This window comes from Anomalospiza imberbis, chromosome 12 (genome assembly GCF_031753505.1).
Source record: "Anomalospiza imberbis isolate Cuckoo-Finch-1a 21T00152 chromosome 12, ASM3175350v1, whole genome shotgun sequence".
NCBI lineage: Eukaryota > Metazoa > Chordata > Aves > Passeriformes > Viduidae > Anomalospiza > Anomalospiza imberbis.
In genome coordinates, this window is record NC_089692.1 from 1546540 (window position 1) to 1566805 (window position 20266).

A 20266-nucleotide genomic window follows, 5' to 3' on the forward strand; every position below is an offset into this window, starting at 1 on the left:
CCGGCTGCACCGCCGGTGCCTCCTCAGGTACCTCCGGCTGCACCGCCGGGTACCTGCTCGGGTACCTCCGGCTGCACCGCCGGTGCCTCCTCGGGTACCTCCGGCTGCACCGCCGGGTACCTGCTCGGGTACCTCCGGCTGCACCGCCGGTGCCTCCTCGGGTACCTCCGGCTGCACCGCCGGGTACCTGCTCGGGTACCTCCGGCTGCACCGCCGGTGCCTCCTCAGGTACCTCCGGCTGCACCGCCGGGTACCTGCTCGGGTACCTCCGGCTGCACCGCCGGTGCCTCCTCGGGTACCTCCGGCTGCACCGCCGGGTACCTGCTCGGGTACCTCCGGCTGCACCGCCGGTGCCTCCTCGGGCACCTCCGGCTGCACCGCCGGTGCCTCCTCAGGTACCTCCGGCTGCACCACCGGTGCCTCCTCGGGTACCTCCGGCTGCACCCCCGGTGCCTCCGCAGGTACCTCCTCAGGACCTTCCTTACCTGCCTCGTACCTGCTCGGGTACCTTCTTCTATAGCCCAGTACCTTTCCTGGGACCTCCTCACATACCTTCTCCTGATCTTTGGTTCCTGCCCCGATACTTCTGCCCCTGTAGCTCCCCGCACACCCTGGTACCTGGCCTGGTACCTCCCTGCATCCCCTGGTATCTCTTCGCAGCCAGGGTCCCTGCCCTACCGTGCCCTCGCCACTGTAGCCCCGGTGCCGGCAGTGCCGGGGACAGATCCGGATGAGCACATGGTGTAAATTTTTGCCGACTGATCAAGCTGTCATTACCACCCCATCCTTACACCCCTAACACCCTCTGTTTGACCAACAGAACCAGGAGAGCACGTCAAGATTTTTACAAACAGACTTTCCTGGGTGCTTTGTCAGTCATGCCAGCCTTTCAAAGTGCTGAGATATTGCCCTGGGTGGCCCAACAAGCCTAAAAGTGACATCAACTATTCTCATGCAATTTTGGTTTTGTGGTGCCTGTTACATGTGGATTTCAAAGCACTTGTGCAAGAAATTTAAACTGATCAAAACTGTGCATTCAATCCAAAGGATAGCAAAAGACTGACTTGCACAAATTCACACCTCAGGTTTCTGCCTGCTCCTGGTCCATGGCTCCCCTTTCAGATCCCACCACAATGTTCCAGTGATGTGGTTCCAGCCCCTGCCTTGCGAGAGGAGGTGAAGCAGGAGCAGAGGCTGCACAAAGAGGCAGCAGGAATTCCTTCCTTGAAGAGTCTCAGACCTTGACAAGGCACTGAACAACTTGAAAAACTTTGACCTCAGTCCTGCTCCAAAGAGGAGAGGAGACCAAAGGCTCCACAGGGCCTTTCCAATCTGAACTACACTTAAGGTGAGGTGAATTGTCAGTATTGCAACTCAGTATTCTCACCTTGTGGCAAGTAAAGGTGTACACCTTACATATTTTAGCGACTTGAGACATATTTCAGGTCTTGACAATGTGGATACTAATACATATTAAGTCAAAGGATGAAGTAACAGCTTGTCTGGACTAGGCTGGCATCCCTGAAAAATCACCTGGATTGTGTAAGGGACCCCAGTGTCTTCCCTGGGGACACTCCACCTCAGGAGCCCTTTTGGCTCCCACTCTGCCAATAGTTCCACTGATACTCAACCTTGCTACTGGCAACAGCTCCACTCAGAGACATCTTTTATAGATGTTTCAATATTTTAGAAATAAAAACCCCCAAATTGCAACAGCTGAAAATACTGAAAGATATATTTATTGCATCATTGGCATAATCTTTATTGCAAGTCTCTCAGGTTTTGGTTACCTTGCCTGTTTTCAAGCATTCAAGCCACATCATAGTGAAAACCTAGTGCTAATCCAATAACTAAACCTTTTCCATAATAAATTAACTATTGATTCACCATTCCTTTATCAGAACAAGTAAAAAATACAACTGAAATACTAAGGCTATCACTGAAAAAGCAAGTTACCAAGGCTTTTACAATTCTATAAAAAATGTGTAATTAGCAGAAATACTGGTTCTGCTCACTTATTTGAAAAATACACTAGAAAACTGTCCAACTATATACAGAAGCCAAATTCTACCAGTACCTGCTCAGTTCAACAATGAGTACAGAATTTCTGTAGCAGTGAAAGATTTGCCTCCTCTGTGCAGAAGTGTTTAACCACACATTCGGTGTTTTGTCACAGAGACATTTTTCTGCACATGCAGCATATTTAACACATGACAAAATATGCAACCTGCTTTAATCATTTCACTAATTAAGAGAAAACAGATTCAGACACAACAACATTAACAGCAGTTTCAGACATAAAGTATTCATTTTAGCAATACATCCTTTTCTTACAAATGGTAGAGAGCAAGCCACAAAAAATTAACTCAAAAGTTGCATAGATCAAATGCTCAAGGTTAAATTAAGTTCCACATTAATGTAATTTTTACTGATAGAGATTTTGTTGCCTATGATAGCATTACTTAAATAAATTGTCAGTTATGGTAAATTAAAATTCTAATGCATAACAATTCAATTCAGTCAGTTGTCACTGAAAAACAGGAGTTCAAGCCAACCTAAATTCTCCAAGGGCTCGAGTTGCTCTGGCAATACCTCAATATTACAACGGCTGTTCTTGAGCATTCTGCCACAAAATCCAAAGCACTTGCAGATGATGTTATTGATGCCCCTTGTGGGCTTTTTTCATCTATAAAATGGACATAAAAGAGAAAATATCAAGATAAATGTTGCCCCAAATCACTGCACAATTAGAGACCAGCTTTCAGTAGACAAAGGCTTGTCACTTAATTGCTCTCATGTTCTCCAAAGCACACGAGCAATGCTCCCTGTGTGAGGGATGCATGGATTAATCACTGGGAAACTGCTGCAGAGGCTCTCACAGACCAGCATCACAACAGAGGCTGAACAGACAGGAGACCAACTTCCTGATAAACACAGGGATTAATTCAGAGTCCTTAATGACACTCTCATTCTCTTTGTACCCTATCAGGTGGCAGTGGCAAGTTCCAAGGCTCTCTGCTCTACTTTATTTCTCTCTCTCCAAGCACCAATTCCAATTCTGATGGAATTACACTAGAGACCATTCTCATGGGCACTGCACTGACACAAGGCACAATCCCATGGCTGCAAGTCTGTCTTTATTTCTGCAAGTCAGCTCAGGGGCTAACAATGAAAACTGGGCTCCCAGCATTTGCCATCATAGAAAATTCAGTGATGAGTACCTGCACCTGTAACCTGTAGTACTTCTTGGAAAGGTCAACGCTTGTCCGTCCTTTCTGGAAAGGGTAAGACCACAAAATCAAATTCCAGTGGTTGCCCATTTTTTGGACGCCTTTCAAAAGGCAGTTGATTTCTTCAGTTGTGAAATCTTTTCGGACTCTTCTCTTGTTCAAAGGTCTCGTGCTCATGACCAGGGAACACATTTCATTGCCCTGCAAATAATTATTTTGGTGTCATTAAGAATTCTATACATACTATTTTGCACATGAAAGTAACATTACTGGCAATTCAACATTTAATAGTTGTACAGAAATGGTCCCACTGGCAAGGGAACAAAGCTTCTCCAAGGTTTCTTCACTGTCACCACTTACTAAAATACAGTATTTTTCTGTGAACTTCATTTCTGTTGTGCCTACAGAGTTTATTCTTTTAGCAGGTTTATTCCTTTAGGTTTCTGTTACTTCCATACTGTGCAAATCTTCATCAATACAGAAAAAATCAGACCTCCAGATCCATCATTCTGAAAAGATGTCAGCTGAAAAATACTGAACTCAATTCAGGGCTAAATCAATGTGACTGGAGTAGAATCAACACAGGAATGTTTTTTTAATAAGGTTCATTTTGCTACTGGGCTCCTGTTAAAGGTGACTAAAAAAAGAAACTAGGCAATTCCTACTGCTTTTATTTGGCCTTTTATAAACGTGTCAGTGCATGATTAGGCTTTGCATAACTAACCTCATCTTTGTCAAGTGAATGTGTGCAATTTTCTTTTAAGTGCTGACATTTCTGGCTGCACATCTCTTTGACTGTCTGTCTCTTCAGGTTAGCATCTTGGGTTTTTTGTAAAGCTACAAAATTGTGAACAAGGAGGCCACTTAGTCACTTTAAACTAACTAAAATATACTGAAAAACTGGATATAAAACTGTAAAGGAGCATTTATTCTAATCAATCTGAATATGTAAATGTTGCTTTGTTAGTAATATCTCATTCTCCTTAGATCTTTTTCTCATAATCCACATTAAGACATAAGGACTATTGATGAACCAGAAACAAATAATAATATTATTGATTTTCAAGTGGATTTCTATAAGAGAAAGTGTAACAGTTTATTAAATTCATAGCCATTTATCTCCAATAGCAAGGACAGGTGTTTCTCTCAATGCCCTGACCTAAATGCAAATACTGATCTTTCAGTTGTACGTATCAGAGAATTCTTTTTCTGGTAATACTCACACTTTCCATATGCAGGTGTCAAGTTATAGTTGCTAGTCCACCTAATGTTTTTACTATGTTCATCTCTCTTTGAAGCATTAGATTTGTCTTTTCTATTTGGAGTCAAAAGAATGCCTTAAAATAAACAATAAAAAGCCAAACAATAAGACATTACACACCTTTATTAGAAAAAAACCCAAATCATAAAACATAAGTTATGTTTTAGGAATTAAAATTTAAGAGAGAACCACCTTTTGAGCCATACCACTAATTTGGTCTTGGAAGAAAGACTGGAAAATTCAGTTTATTTTAGCTTGCAGGAAATGTGTACTTGCTAAAGACAATATATTGTTGTAATGGGCTTTCAAGATGAAATACAGTTGCTTTGGTTGGTTTTTTTTTTTTTTTACATTTTAAAATAACTTTGTGGCTTTCATAAGACAAATTAATCAATTACTGAATCTGAAGGGGAAAAATATAAACAAATTCAAAAATTCAAAAATCAACCTACTAGCTTTTACTGGGCTTTAATTAATTAAAATAACCATGTAAACAAGGCTTTTGAAAACAAGAATACTAAAAATAAATTTTTGGTGGGAATTTCAAAATTCAAATTTCAATTCTCGCTTCAAAAAATAATTCATTCTTAAGGATTCCCCTTGTAGCTGTTTATTACAAGCTCCAAGTCCTCAGCAGAGCTCCCAGCAGGAACAGGAATGGGTCTAATGGAAAAACATGACTGGGACTGCATAAGGAGTGGTGCTGAATCCAGGTTCAGGCAACTGAACTCTGTTTTGAGCTTGACTAAACCTCTCCATTTTAGAAAACAATGCCACAAAAAACTGAGAAATAGCAAATGCCAAGGAAGTAATCCTGACAGGATTCAAAACAAGATCAACACAGCAAGTGCCAGATAACTTTGCAGGGAAATAATGTGCATTACACAATTTCATGATCATAGAGTATGCATTATCTGGCCTAATAATATACATATTATACTCAGAACCTAGAGGGAAAAAAAAAAAAAAAGAAAAGAGTTTTCTATCCAGAGTCTCCCATGGTAAAGTTCTGCAAAAGAATTAACAGACAGTAAGGGCTTTTCATACCAGTTTCCAAACCAAGCCCTTACTTTGGAAATTATCCTTCTTGCTCCTAAAATTTGGTATTTCTTTATGCAGCCTGTCTTTCTTCACTGGGGCCAGCAGCATTTCTGGAAAATATAAGATGAGCACCAGTACAAATGCCAGTAAGTAGTAACTGTTTAATTTTCAGAATTCCTTCTTTAAACCAGAAAAATATAGGATGTGCTTCTATTTAATTCATTAAGATCTCTAAGTATCCTGGACCCATAAGGATATCAGGAAGAGTGTGGCCAGCAGGAGCAGGGAGGTCATTCTTCCCCTGTGCTTGGCACTGGTGAGGCCACACCTTGGGTGCTGTGTCCAGTTCTGGCCCCTCAGTTTGGGAAGAACGTTGAGACTCTTGAGCGCATCCAGAGGAGACAATGAGGCTCATGAGGGGCTTGGAACACGAGTCCTATGAGGAACGACTGAGGGAGCTGGGGTTGTTCAGCCTGGAGAAAAGGAGACTCAGAGGTGACCTTATCACTCTTTACAACTCCCTGAAAGGTGGTTGTAGTCAGGTGGGGGTTGGTCTCTGCTCCCAGGCAACAACTGACAGAACGAGATGATGCAGTCTCAAGCTGCACCAAGGGAAACAGAGGTTGAATATTAGGAAAAAGTTTTTCATGGAATGACTGATAAAGTTCTGGAATGGCCTGCCCAGGGAGGTGGTGGATTCACCATCCCTGGCTGTGTTTAAAAATAGACTGGATGTGGCACTGGGTGCCGGGATTTAGTTAAGGTGTTAGGGCTGGGTTGTAATCGATGATCTTAAAGGTCCCTTCCACCCCAGTCATTCTGTGATTCTGTGAATACTGAATGAAATTACTTCAGTGTGGTCATAAATTTACTCGCACATATTTTAACTTAATACATTCCTTTCTCTTAGGACTTGATTATTTCTGGCAAATGTGAGAGTCTAATGAAAGCCCATAATGAGCATCTGTCACCATGGCAAGAAACACACAAAATGCTTCAAAACAGAAATGGCCAGTTCTGATCTCACTTAGTACAATCATTGTAAAGCAAATTCAATGAGTGAGTTTAAAACAGCAAGACAATCAGAAGCAAATAAACAAAAGTTCAGAATTTTAAACACGATTCTAAAGCAAAGGTTCCAAGTACTGAACATTAACTCCCTACTCTGGTGAGTTGCAGATCTGCTGTTGTTACCAGCAGCCACCCTGCGGAGCTCCCCTCGGTATCTTTCTTCAGCCTCCAGGATGACTCTGTGGTGCTCACATCTGTGCAGGCAACTCTGCAACATTGTGGTGAAGGTTTTACTGTTCAAGGACAGTCCTCCTGCTGTGCAACCTGGGAAAAATAGGATATTGCAGAAATAGCAATCACAGCTTCTAAAGAAGCCACCACAAAGTTCAGGGTTTTACTTTGCTCACTAGGATCAATTTGACTTCAGGTTTTCCATATTCATGGCATTTTTTATGTGACTTCTTGAAATACTTTGTATTTACTCTCTTAAAAAAATTGTTTTCAACATTTTATGGGATTAAGTTATACTGCACTTCAACTCCAGAAGTACTGAGTGAGGCACAGATCCTCTACAGAACTACAAATATTGGTGGAATGGGAAGACACAGGCCTCAGTTCCATTTGCACATTTATCCAGGAGCCAATATATATATATAGTGTCCTATATATTTTTTTTAAACTTTGTGTTGTAACAGTTATCTGTATTAATCTGAATCAATGCTAAATCTAGTTTAGGCATCAATGCCCTCACAGGAAGCCTTCCTGTTCATTTTTGAGGACATTCCTAGGGTAATTTATGGTTTAGATATCCTTGGATGCTCTCATGGGTAAGTTACATCAGCTAAAGGAGAACTTGAGTGAGGAGTCACAGGAAGGGCATAAGTATCTATAACATTCTACGTTAAGGTAAAGCAGTGCTAAAGCTCAGCTTGAATTTAGTTTGACAACTCAGATAAAAATAATGTTCAAAGGTGGGTTATGGGCTGCTTTGGGGGGGTCTTTTGTTTTCTGTGGGTTTTTGTTTTGTTGGGGGATTTTAAATAAAGAAACATTGGCTTGACTACAAAATCCACTCACAAATCCAGAGTACCAGCAGCATTCTCATGACCTACTGATGGAGCAGGCTGAGGAAGTAGAGCCTGGGGTAATGGAGGGCTGTAGTCATGGGTTACCATGAAACTGCCTGCCAGTACTTCACAGCAGTGAGGCAGAGAGAAGAAAGGGCTGCAGAACACTGAGGAGGCTTAGCAGGAGAATACATGAGGGAAATGAGCAGAGCTATATGTTCTTTCTCTCTCTCTGAAAGCAGAGAAAGGAGGAAAACACCTGCTCAAGTATTCTTCTAATTAGGGAGTCACCTTTTAAGTTACTGTATGTTCTGTTTGTCAGCAAACCCACATTATTACATGGACCAAAACTGCAATTTGTCAGCTTTATTTCTATATTTATCTTTTATATTAGAGGTAGAAAAGGGAAGGGGAAAGGGAAGGGCAAGGGCAAGGAGCAGCTTAGGTTTTGTTATTACTTAAGAGGAAACAGAAGAGATGTGTTACAATTTCTGTCAAGTCAATCCACTTACTGCACTGCCGACTCATTAAGGCTTCTTTATGTACTCTGGAAAGAAAGATCTAAGATAATATTTACCTAAACACCTTAAATCTGCCATTTTATGGGATGAAGGTGTAACTGAAGTACTTTTGACTCTCTCAGTTTTCTCTGAGCAGAATGAATGTTGATCTAAATGAGGGAGGAAAAAAGTCACTAAGAAATGTAACCTATCTTTTGACATGGTAATCATGCCTCAGTATAACTAAATCCAACTGCATTTTCTATTTGTAGATTATTAAAGTTTAATTAACATAACAGCAGAAAATCCAAATGAAATTTCTCAAGTTAAATGCCTCACATTCACATTTCTGTAATTCCAGAATAACCATGTTCAATTCAATGTTTTTTCATCACTCTCCCAAAGGATATTACTTCAACTTTAACAGAGCAGATTAACCCGGTAAACCCATATCGCTTAACTAAGCCCTATAAATTTTATTTTTGTTTGGAATCAAATGCTGAAAAATGTAATCTATTGGAATAATACATATTCTCAGTTTCAACAGATGTAACCTGGAGATCAGCTGGTCACCTCTAAAGCTCCCCTTCTGGCAAATTCTAATCTAATGAATACACAGCAATTTTATAAATTAACAGGAAAGTAAATAATGAACAGAGAAAGATTTGAATAGATGTGAATGAATAGAAGGATTTCATTGAACCAATCCCAGTTCTGAAATAAATGTATCAGACCAGGATTAATGCAAATCTGAAAATCTTTTCTCTTAAACACATGTTCACCATGTAGGAACAGCATCAGGCAAAAGTTACTATCACAGGCAGGTTCTATCCCAGCCTTACAGGCACAGGACCAAAAACCTCCATTTTCTGTTAGTGGCTTTCACTGGTCAGTACAGATTAAACGCTAAACTTAATCTCTGATACATTCATTTGTAGAGTTAAAATCAGTTTAAAAAAAGAAAGCTAAAATATATATTAGAATAAAAGTAGGATAAATGTTCTCCTGGTAAAATTGTGTACAATATAAAATTCCAACACTATGCAAACCAGTTAAAGGATATTACACATAAGGCATCTCTGTCATCTAATGATACATAACAAGTGATAAAAAGTAGTGATAAACATATGCAAAACTAATTAAAATCTCATTAAGAACAAAATCAGCTCAGAAAGGAATATGTGTGGCTATTTGTACCTGATATGCACGTCTGTTTCATATTTCTAACAGTCTCTGCTGGTTGTTTAAATAACTGTTCACTGGGAAGATCAAAATGTAATCAAATTAAAACCAATAAAACAATAAAACCAATGTACATTTACCTGTAAATGAATACACACATTCCAAGGGCACAACAAAAACCCATATTAAATATATAAAAGAGAAAACTCTAAAAAATTATTCTAATTATCCCAAGTTACTGGACCTATGGCACCCAGCATGTAATCAGTGCATGTTAAAACCTGTTTCCCAGAGATCTGTGACTGGCATTCTGTGCAGTCTGTTCAGCAGGAAGTGCAGAACTGTCACTGGTTTCCAGAGTAATTTGCAATTCAGATTCACATAAGGATTAGCAAGTGCACATAAAGCTCTCACAAAGTCTTCAGAATACTTTAGCCTTCATCATTTGCAGCAAATACTCTAAAAGGTAATTGGTTTCCTTCTTTTCTTAGACCAATTAATTTCTGTGCAACCAACGCACTGCTATGATACCCGGATGGAGCATTTTTGTGTCCCTGACCCTGAAAGCTGCAGGAGCAAGAAGCCTGATCCATGGTTACCTTCCAGTAATTCTTGTGTTCACACAAGCAGATATTCAAAAAGAGATTTTTTTAATTGATATTTTAAGAATTTTGTGAATCAGACCAGAACAACAACTAAAGAAGCTGTGAAATTATGCTAACCAGTAGCAAAGCAAAATTTACCTGAATATACCATGGAAAATATCCAGGCTCTTTGTGATTTCTGTGGTAGTTGCAAAGTAACAATATAATACCAGGAAACTGCACAGAGCAAGGTGCAGCCAGACACATAAAAAAAGCACAATAAAAATGTGGAACTCAAAAAGCCCAAAACAAAACATATACCCCCCCAAAAACATAGTTTTGTTTATACTTTTCCATTGACCGTCTTGAGGGATATTTCAGATATAAACTCAAGAGAATAGAATCTGTATTTACCATTACAAGTTAGCTATAAATATTTTGGGTTTATCAATAGGAAAGATAAACACAAGCAGCAAAAGAAAAAGAGGAAAATTAGCACCTGTGTGAGAGCAACGAGCAGAACAGCCCCAAATAGGGCTGTTCCTTTCCCTTCCCATGCAGGGCAGCACTGGAACATGAGGGGAGAACAGCAGAGGTGCAGAAACTTTTCCCCCTACTTTGCAGACACTCCAGTATTTTTCAAAGTAGTTCTCTACCTGTTGTTTCCCTAGTAAGGGCACATTACAGAAACCATTGTGGTTTTGTCCAAACCAACAGCTTAAGTCTTGATCTGTTACACCAGTGAGAACTTTGGGGCAAAAGCCATGGATGATTTTCAGCACTATGCTGAAGGCACTCAAAGGTGCCCTGAAAGAGGCTCTCTGTACAACACCAGCACTCAGAGATCAGCAGCTTTGTTTCTGCAATGACTGTAATCTTTGATCTGTGACCTCAAAAACAATCTCTGATGGGACACCAAAGGGCTAGGTCTTTCCACTAGGAAAAACACCCATATTTAGTAAGAGATCATTTTAAAGCCTGTCAATCTGGAATGACTAAAGAAAAGCAACTTAGTATTTCTGCTTAGGTGTAAGATTCTCACCCTCCCTGAAGACCAGACCGATTTTTTCCACAAGCAGTTCTTCCATTTATATTGTGACTTTGAGGTACACTGTCTGTTTGCAGCTCAGTGACTGAACATGAAATGTTCCTCTGTTCAGTTTGTCTGGTAGAAGCTGCATCCATAGTGTTCACTGTGTCATTTTTTTGTGGAGCAGAAGTTACATATGGAGCAAGAACATTATTATTCAACTCTGAGGTCAACTGTGGACAACAGACATCTTTCTGTGTTCCTTCTGTGTACTTCTTTGGATCAACAGGATTCACTTCATGGGATTTTAATGCTTCAGAATTGGCTACTGAAGATTCATCTACAAATATTTCTCCTTGCACTCTTTCCTGTATTGAAAAATACTGGTTAGTGATTATGTGAGCTCTATAAAAATGTTAACTAAATCCAGTCACAGGATTAACTAGATAGTCAAACTCTGAGGGTTAAGCAAATTCCAGAGAAGCTTCAGAAAATCCCCTGACTGAGCTGAGAGCCAACAAGACAGCAATGCCACTGAAGGTGTTGAGGGGGTACTTTCTAAGCACTTATTTCAGGCTGAAGTAAGGAATTTGCTACTAACACGAGGCAATGCTAAAAAGTAAGACCCATCTAAATAACTCATAAACTTGCTGTTCCAAACCCACAGATACTTAGCAGCTTAAAGCACAAGGAAAAAATTAAACAACTTTATCTCAGCTTATGTTTGCATTCTCCTTTATCATCTATCCCACCACAAACATACAACCCTGAGCATTACATGCACATAAATAATAAAATTATAGGTTTGAATGTCCAGCAATAAAAAAATTCTATTTCTATAAATTTCTATTTCTTTCTTTGAAAACTTCTTTTTCTAGCTCACAGAAAATCTGGGTTTACAATAAGCTAGAATACTTCATACAATACAGATGCCTCCATTCTCTGCACACCTGTAACTCAGTCTGACCTACAATAATGATAAATGTTGCAGGTTGTAGTTTCACACAAATCCAACGTTTTTCCTGAGTTTTTTTTGCTCACATTGAAATTATCTTAAGGATTTACTTTTGCTTTCTCCTTAAACTCTGGAAAGATATGATTAGTTTTATCCTGTTTTGGTAAATAGGCCAACCTCATTGTGCTGGTTTTCAATTGAGTTTATTCTGTGTAAAATTTCTTTTGCTTTCTTCCAGTTGTCTTGCAGACATCTTTTTCTGACTTGCACGTCCAATTCTTCTGCATTGTTCACATTTAATGAGTTATCATATAATTTCAGAGACAACTGTTCAGCTTTATAAAATATAAAACAACATTAATAGTTAATATTTTATCAATTAACATTTTAAAATATTTACTGTAGTTTAGTACGCTAAGGGACAGCCCCAATAATTTAATGAAAAAATAATAATTTTTATAAAACTTAAATTTATGCATAAACGCCAACACACTTGAAATATAAGCTGCAGTTACAAGAGGTGAACTTGCAATTATAGTTCCTATAAACTGTTTGCACAATGGTGCTGTGAAAAAAAAGAATTTTTCATTGATTTAACTCTGGGTTCTTGACCAGTATGAGCCTCTGCTTTTTTTAAAAAACAATTCCATATTAAGGGACACTACAAATCCCCACACCCCTCTCAGAGGACACAAGACTGACACCACAAATGCTTTCAAGCATCAGCACTTCATTAGTCCCCAGTACAGCCTTTTATACCCTTTTGCCCTTTGCGTAACACCTGTGTGCCCTTTTACCCCCCTGTCATTGGTCAGTGCACTTCAGCATTCCAGTGCTCCTTTTCCCTTACCACAGTCACCTGTTTTACACAGCTGCACCTTATCAGGGGTGAGACTGCCTGCAGCACTACCTCTAGTCTCTTACAATCCATTCTCCCATACACCCCCTCAATCTTACACAAACCTCTCAGTTGTGCTTGCAGCACAGAAATGTAGATACAGGTTTGTTTTTTCCTCAATAGCAATTGCACACCCTCCATGCTCTAGAGATTAGAGGACAAGGTCTCTCTGTAATTAATAAAAAACTGAACTTGGGGCCTAAAAATACATCCTACTTCAGAAAAAAAAAAAAAAAAGATCAAGATTTCTTAATATTGGAAATTAATGTAGACACAGTGATTTCAGGCTTGATTATCTCCTGGTTTATTCTCTCCCTCTAGTGGTACATCCCCAAAAAGAGAGTATCCACTGCGTGTAAAATGACAATGTTCATATTTTCCACACAATTTATAGATGGGAAAGCTTTAAGAACTGGCCCTACATGGAGAAGTTTCACAAATGCATTTCTGCAACCCTGTTGGAATTTTTCCTTCTCATTTTTCTGCCTAAGTCCATTCTTGAGAACAAATAAGCAACTTCCTGTGCAGAAAACAAACATCTTTTGGAGTACACAGAATTACAAAGCTGCTGCAGTTAAAATCACTTGTGGAATCAGCAGAACACAGAGATGGAAACAATCACTGTCATTTTTAAAGCAGCAACAGCAAGCTTACTCATTTGTTTGCAGTTCTGCAGCACAAAAGTAGCAGCTTTGATGAGTTCCTCGTCCTGAGATTCTGTCAGTACCTGAATCATAAGTGGCAGACCATTGTTCTGAAGCAGCTCACACTGGTTTTCTTCTAGAACAGGACATGGTAAAGGAAAAGGTTTGGTTTCAGCCCCACACACCTTAACCTTACAGTAATTTTAGGAGCCAATACTGGCAACTTTCTGCAAGTTTCTGTAGAAAGAGAGGTTTTCATTACAGACCCAAGCCTGCTGCAGTGACAGCAGGAGAGCTTTACATCACACAGGATGATTTGACCAGAACTCAGATTTCTGTAAGAGAACTGAAGAATTGAGACCACTTATTCAATGGAGTTCCAAGCTCATTTAATTGTGGCCTAAAATATCTGAATAGTGACTCCTGTATTTCTCCTCTTCCATTACCTGCTCTTGGAGTAGATATGTGACATTTCTGTGAGGCCTGAGATGCAAAAATCTCAAAATCTCAAGGTTTATAATTAGCAAAATAAAATTAGTAGTTTAACCTTGGTCTCGCCAATCTGTTCCTCCTCATTTATTACGTAATTAGCTTATTTTTTATTGTGATCTCATTTGCATATGTATTCATATAACTGATAACTTGCTAAACATAGTTCTTTCTTCTTTAAACTTAATAAAAAAGGAAATAAAATAATTAAACTTTTTTATTTTGACAGTGTTGACATTTTAGGAGAAACCTTTTTTCTGTCGGTTTAATCATTTTTCTATTCAACAGACATTTTCCATTAAGTCTTTCTTCACTAATTCTTAATGAAAAAATGTCTGCTAAAATAAATTTGTGACCTATTGAGCTAATTATTGAACATGGTATTGGCGCTCCGAGGATGAAAACCAACCAGAATTTTTGAACATAAGGCCTTTTCCTAGTTTATCTAAACATACATGAGAAAAATCAGAAGTACAAGTGAACTTCCCTTTCTCTTTGCTTGCACTGCCACCAACTGAAGTGCTGTATTTGTACCAGATATGCTTGGGCAAGCCCTGAGGAATGTGACAAAAACATTTCAGGGCTACCTACTGCATCTCTGTCTTGAAAACCAATGCTCTTACATGGCTTTTACAAATATTACTGGCCTTGTAAGCAGTGGACAGAACCTGTATGTGCCAAGGACCATGAAAAAGAGAGCTCAAGACAACTCATTTGCTATGTCTGGATTGCAGTAGCTTTCAGGTCTGGATTAATTACTCCCTGTGACCCCTAAGCCCTGCTCTGAATTCTTGCATATTTAGTCTACTTTTTCAAAACTACTAAAGACACCTCCTGCTAACAAGCTTTAAAATTTAAAGATGGAACATTATAAAAAACTTTTTGTCTGAATATTGACATTGTATAGTTTAATAGAACTCTCCCTCATGTTCCAGTCTTGATGAAGTGACACCACTGGAGGAGTCAGTGTATGAGAATTTAGGAGAAGCTGACAGACAGGAAAAAGAAAAAGCAAATCTTACCACAAACTTCAGTACAGTGTCCAATTGTTAGAATAATACTGATTTTTTCTCCTGTGCTCAGCGTCTCGTTGGACAGCAGCTTCAGCAGCTCTGACACAGTGTGATACTTTGCCAAGACAACACCCATGGCAGCTGTTTGTTAAAATAATTGGAAGGAGAATAAAGTAGATCATGAGTGTACAGGAATTATCCAAGGATAAAATGCTGGGTTTTGAGGGAACTCTACAAACCCCTCAAAGCCTTGGGCCTGCTCAGCCCTGCTCTGCTCCACCTTTAAAAGCTCAGATTACCCCACCCCTCCTGTGCTGCTCCCAAATCCAGCCCTGCCCATCCTCCCAGCCTGTGTGCTCCATGGAGATGAGGCAGAAGATCTGATTAATGAGGGCTTTACACTGTGCAAGCTTTGGAGATCCCTGCTGAGTTTCTCCACGTCCTTTATCAGCTCCAGCACGGAGCCAGAGAGAGTTGAATCAGCTTTGACACACAGAGTATCTGCCATAAAAAGAGCAGGGGGCGAGCCCTTCCTGGCACTGGCAACACCACTGCTAGTCCATCCATGCTGAAGCCTAGTCCTGTCACACCCAACTGACCTGAAACTACCCTCAGAAATAGTGCAGGTTTATGCTTTTAAACTTTTGTGAACTTCCATTTGAAGCACAAGGGTGAGATACACCAACCATGGCCACAGCACAGGCTGATCAGGATCACAGGTTTCTGCAAACCTTCTGTGGAATACACAAGACCTCATCAGAAGAGCAGTACCCAGCCAGCAAACCAGAGCAGAGTGTGCTGTGCAGAAACACCACATTTGTTCAGCTCCACCTCTGAATTGCTAAAGCTTCCTAAAGCTACAAAATTTATTATTCAGGCATAGGCCTAACTCCAGGATCCAAACTGACTGGCCAAATCCAGGCCCAGAGCTCAGCTTTACTTACCCAGAACAAGCTGTAGCATCTTATTTTTAATTTTCAGTAGGGTTTAAATTTCACTGTGTTTATTTTAGCAACAATGGGGCAGTAATCCACCTCAGATGAACTGAATCACTCCCCACTCACACCTCTGAATTTTAAAAAACACTGCAACATCCACTGGGATGTACAGAACTTAACTACCTTTCAGCATTCATTTCTACAACTTTTCTACCAGCACAAGACTTTAAAAATTGCATTTTTAAATTACCATAGATAAAAAATGTCTTTCCACTCACAATTATTAGCAATGCAGGCATCCAGAGTCTTTGTTACTACCACTGCAAGTTTCATGCTGGAGTGACTCAAACAGGAATCATGCATAAGCTCAAGGAGAACTTTGGCTAACGTATCCAATCCTCCGATAGAAATCAAATATTTCTGCACATATGCTTAGTGGAAAAAAGAAAAAATGTGATTTAAGCAACAGAGCTTGCAAATTCTTTTAGCATTTCACCAAGTAAGTCCATCAGAGTTTTTCTGTGCATGTGTTAGTCATTACATTTCTTAAACAACAGAAGCTGGATATACATTAATTTCAAGAAATGTAGCAACTGCATATAAAATAGCTACAGGAAAACATGACCCTAATATGTGCACACAAATGGCAAACATCATGCCTGAGTTCTACCTAAGTCATTGTTTTCAGTCATGTAATAACGACTTTAATTTAGACACACTTTTAATCCAAACAGCTCCGAACAGTTTTACTGACCCTATGAACCAGATTGTGGCTATTTGTGGATTTGAGCACCACGCAGTGTAAGTAAAGATGATGGAATACAGTAGTCAGAGTAAAAGCTGGAAGAACAGCAAATGACTTTGTAGAGATTGACAAGAAAGAAAAAACCATTTAGCTCTCTAATTAAACTTCTTTTTATCAAATGCAGAACTGTGTAAAGCTTCAGCTGCACTTACAGTTATTTGCAACAGTGAGACCAAGAAATGAGCAAATGGGACGAACTATCTCAGGCTCTGTGCAACTCTCGAGCCACTCTTTGGCATAGGGAAAAACCGAACAGCAAATGTTTTGATTATCTTCTGGAAAAAGTAAAAACAAATTACCCCAGATCAAAAGGCAATGAAATGAAACTTCAGCTGAACAGTAAAAATGAAACCAAAGTGTTACCGATTTGGAGAGTATCTTTGAAGTTCTTTCACAATTTTCAGAGCAACACCTACCGTTCTGGGGGTTGTTGACACAGGCACAGAGAGTGCTGCACACTGAGGACCAGAGCTGATAGCAGGGATCAGTGTTTTCATCTGACACGTTCTTCTCAGAGGTGGAGAGAGTTGTTCTGTTAAGGACAATGCAAACAAGTCCCAAATAGTCAAGGAAACATAGCTGCTAACCAGTCTATTATCTGTCTGTTTGAATGTCAACCCTGTTTACCTGAATAACTGCAGCAGCAGGCTGATGCAGCCTGTATCTCTGACATAGGTTTGCCCATTTTCTAAAAGAGAATACACACAAGACTCCAGAGACAAATGCAATTCCAGACAAAATCTTAACCTCAAGTTTAATTTACATACATACATTCCCTTTCCTAAGCAAATATCCTCCCCAGAAGGAAACAGAAAATCATATCAACATATTGGTAAATAACCTTTCTATGTCTCTCTCTTCCCATACGCTCTCAGAAATTATGGGTTTGCATTGGCAAACTATATTTTTAGAACTAAACCACATTTTGCTGTTTAAGGAAACCCCAGTGAGCAATGACCTACTTTGACAATTCAGGTTCAGTTACATGCAAACATTCATCTTTATAAATTAACTTCACCAAAACATTACCTATTGAGTGTTCCAAATTTTGCACTGCAGATTGGAAAATAGAAAAGAAGTGTTGTTATAACACCGAAAAAACCCAACTTACTATTATTTGAAACCAGTACTAAGATGACATAAACAGACATTCTTTTCAAGTTCACACCAGAATCCTTTTCAATTAAAAATAAAATGAGGTCTTCAAACAATGCAGATGTACACAAAGTCTGTTGACAATACACTGAAAACAGAAAGTGAAAACCGTTAAGTCCTGAAGTAAGCCACTCATAATCCTAAATTATTAAGTCTCAGTTGTGGCCAGTATGTGGAGACAGGGCAGTGCTATGAAGTGACTGAGGGCTTCCCCCTGCAGTGAGTTCTACACCAACCAGGACTTGGCAAGCTTTGGAACAATCCAGGAGTCATTGAACACTTGCTGCTGAGGGAGAGGGGGAGTGCAGGTGTCTGGCAACTTGAAGACACCCTGTGTGCACAAGTCAACAAGGCACTGATCAAATCTGGGGATGGACAGGGCAACTGGGGCACCTTCATTGCCCTTGCTCCAACTGACAATCCTGTAGTCTCATTCTGTGAGACCAAAAGAAAATGGAGACAAAGCACGAGCACAGGTAATGACAGGGGCCATAGTGCACTCAGAAATACAAACAATATTATTTTTAGTACCATTGCTCTCTATAATAATCCCCAATGCAAATAAAGCTGCTTCCTTTACGATGTCATGAGCACTCGACTTGGCAAGGTCATTTATAAACATCAAACCACCAATTTCTCGAAAGTATTCACTCGCTTCACCTACAAGAGGAAAAAAAGAACAGAAACGTTTGCTTTTGTTTCTCTGCCAAATGAAAGGCTTCTAAGATTTTCCAGCATCTCAAACCTTATGTCCTTCAGACATTTTTAGAGCACCCACCAGTTTCTTAGCATACATGGTAAACATAAATGACTGCATTGTTTCTAAGGAAAAGCCTTCCTTACTGTTCTGTTGGCAAATGGAATAGATAGTGATCAAAGCCTCCTTCTGAGACAGAGGGCAGTCCATCTGATATTTAAGGCATTCAAGTAGTAAGTTGAGATCTGTTTTCATGTCTAGGAGCAAACACAAAAAACTTCATTAAAATTGTTATATCTGCTATATATTAATCTAGTCAGTATTAGAAAAAAACCTGTCCAAAATGTAGTATGTACAAGTATTTTAAAAAAGGGGGAAAAGTGAGCCAAAATGGAGCTACATCACTTCTATTCAGCCACAACCAACCAACCGAGAAATATTTCTGTCTATAGTTTGTTATTTGAGCATGATTTCCTTTGCAGAGAGACAGCCTCCTTTTAGTATTTCTGGCCTTTAATTACTAGTAACTCTTAGTAAGTCTGATGTAAACTACTAAATATTAAATTCACAATTGCAAGGTGCACTAAGTGTAAATAATACACAGCCATTAAAATATTCAGAGTGCAAATACAGTTGAAAATCTATGGAGTAGTAAGGAAAGAGTCCAAGAGCTCAAGGCTGCTCCGTGGTCCTGAGTTACAGGAGACATAAATCATGCAACACAGCAGCAGAGCCCTCAATCAGGTGGCTGGAGACGTAACACAAAATATCCTCATACAACCCTAGGTGGATAAACAGACTTGGAAAATCTGCTTCTTAGTATTTGGGGTATAATTAAAAGACTTATTTGATGATTATTTCTAACAGTGACAGATGGTATTGTCTTACAAGGTTTGGGAGTTCTTAAAGAAGTTAAAATACAATAAAAACGTGGATAAATATTAGCAAATTTTTTCTTTAAAAAGTGACTTTGTGGTGGTGTGCTTTACTATGTGTCTAGGTTTGTCATTTGATTTACCCTTTCCATATCCAATACAGTATCCAAAATTTGGCAACTAGGAAAAAGCACACTTCCCAACTGCTCACCACCCAACAGGCCTATCACAGTCTACTAAAACTTTGTAAAACTGATGCAGACTATAATGACAAGTTATATTAGATACCTTACCACAGTGATTTATCTGCACCTTCTGAGTGCTCATTTTTGTCTCATCTCTGTTTTTGTTCTACAACAGCAAGGAAAAAGTGTTTTCAGTTCTGTTCAGATTAGCAGTGTCTATAATATATGCAGTATAAATTACATCATTCCTCTAAAATGCACTTTTTCCAGTTTTCTGCTTTTACTCTGTCATCTCACACACACACAGTTTAATGTATTCTTGTATGGCAAAGTTTTCCTTTGGAAATACAGTATTTTATAATAACCCTGCATTTCTAACTAACAGGTTATCATCTTTTGAAAGTGGAGGTTTTGCAGAAATCAGGTAATTCCATGTTACCACTGAGGGGCACTGTCAGTAAAGAATATCCCCTGCTCTGTGTCACTGATCACAGCAAAGCTGATCCAATTTTCCTAACGAGAGTGGCCAACTTTGCCATCAGCCAACAACTGGCACTAAGACCAAGTAATGTTACTTAGGGCATGAGCACTATAAAACACTCAGCCTCCTGCTGCTCAAGGAGCCACCAAACCATCAGCATTGCTCTGGCAGTACTGATCAAACCAAAGGCTATGAGCAGAGACATATTCCTTACAGTGAGAACTC

At 39.4% G+C, this 20266-nt stretch overlaps 1 protein-coding gene and 1 long non-coding RNA gene across 2 annotated transcripts; one reads left to right on the top strand and one right to left on the bottom strand.

The window, feature by feature from the left end:
* The first annotated feature begins 414 nt into the window (after window positions 1–414).
* Window positions 415–1889, top strand: LOC137481005 (uncharacterized). The gene is made up of 2 exons (XR_011003253.1): window positions 415–449; window positions 1123–1889. It is a non-coding gene; the product is annotated as an uncharacterized lncRNA (long non-coding RNA).
* Window positions 1890–2518: 629 nt separating this feature from the next.
* On the bottom strand, window positions 2519–19705 carry TERB1 (telomere repeat binding bouquet formation protein 1). Its single transcript, XM_068202443.1, has 20 exons — window positions 19669–19705; window positions 18647–18757; window positions 18335–18463; window positions 17760–17891; window positions 17276–17336; window positions 17065–17180; window positions 16801–16923; window positions 16122–16274; window positions 14915–15046; window positions 13414–13539; window positions 12039–12196; window positions 10919–11274; window positions 9308–9369; window positions 8188–8280; window positions 6697–6867; window positions 5562–5642; window positions 4454–4567; window positions 3955–4067; window positions 3222–3431; window positions 2519–2686 (listed from the first exon to the last, which is right to left on the bottom strand). The coding sequence occupies exons 1-20, from the start codon at window positions 19700–19702 to the stop codon at window positions 2657–2659; spliced, it is 2505 nt and encodes an 834-aa protein (XP_068058544.1). The 5' UTR covers window positions 19703–19705; the 3' UTR covers window positions 2519–2656.
* Between the last annotated feature and the right edge of the window lie 561 nt (window positions 19706–20266).

Bases quoted from the DNA above. Each gene is read 5' to 3' on its own strand.
- TERB1 (XM_068202443.1), bottom strand. From the start codon at position 19,702: ATGAGCACTCAGAAGGTGCAGATAAATCACTGTG. The intron at 17,892-18,334 runs GTACTAAAAATA...TTCTGTTTTCAG, and splicing joins GATTATTATAGAGAGCAATG to TGTATTGTCAACAGACTTTG. The intron at 5,643-6,696 runs GTAGGGAGTTAA...TATATTTTCCAG, and splicing joins CAGATCTGCAACTCACCAGA to AAATGCTGCTGGCCCCAGTG.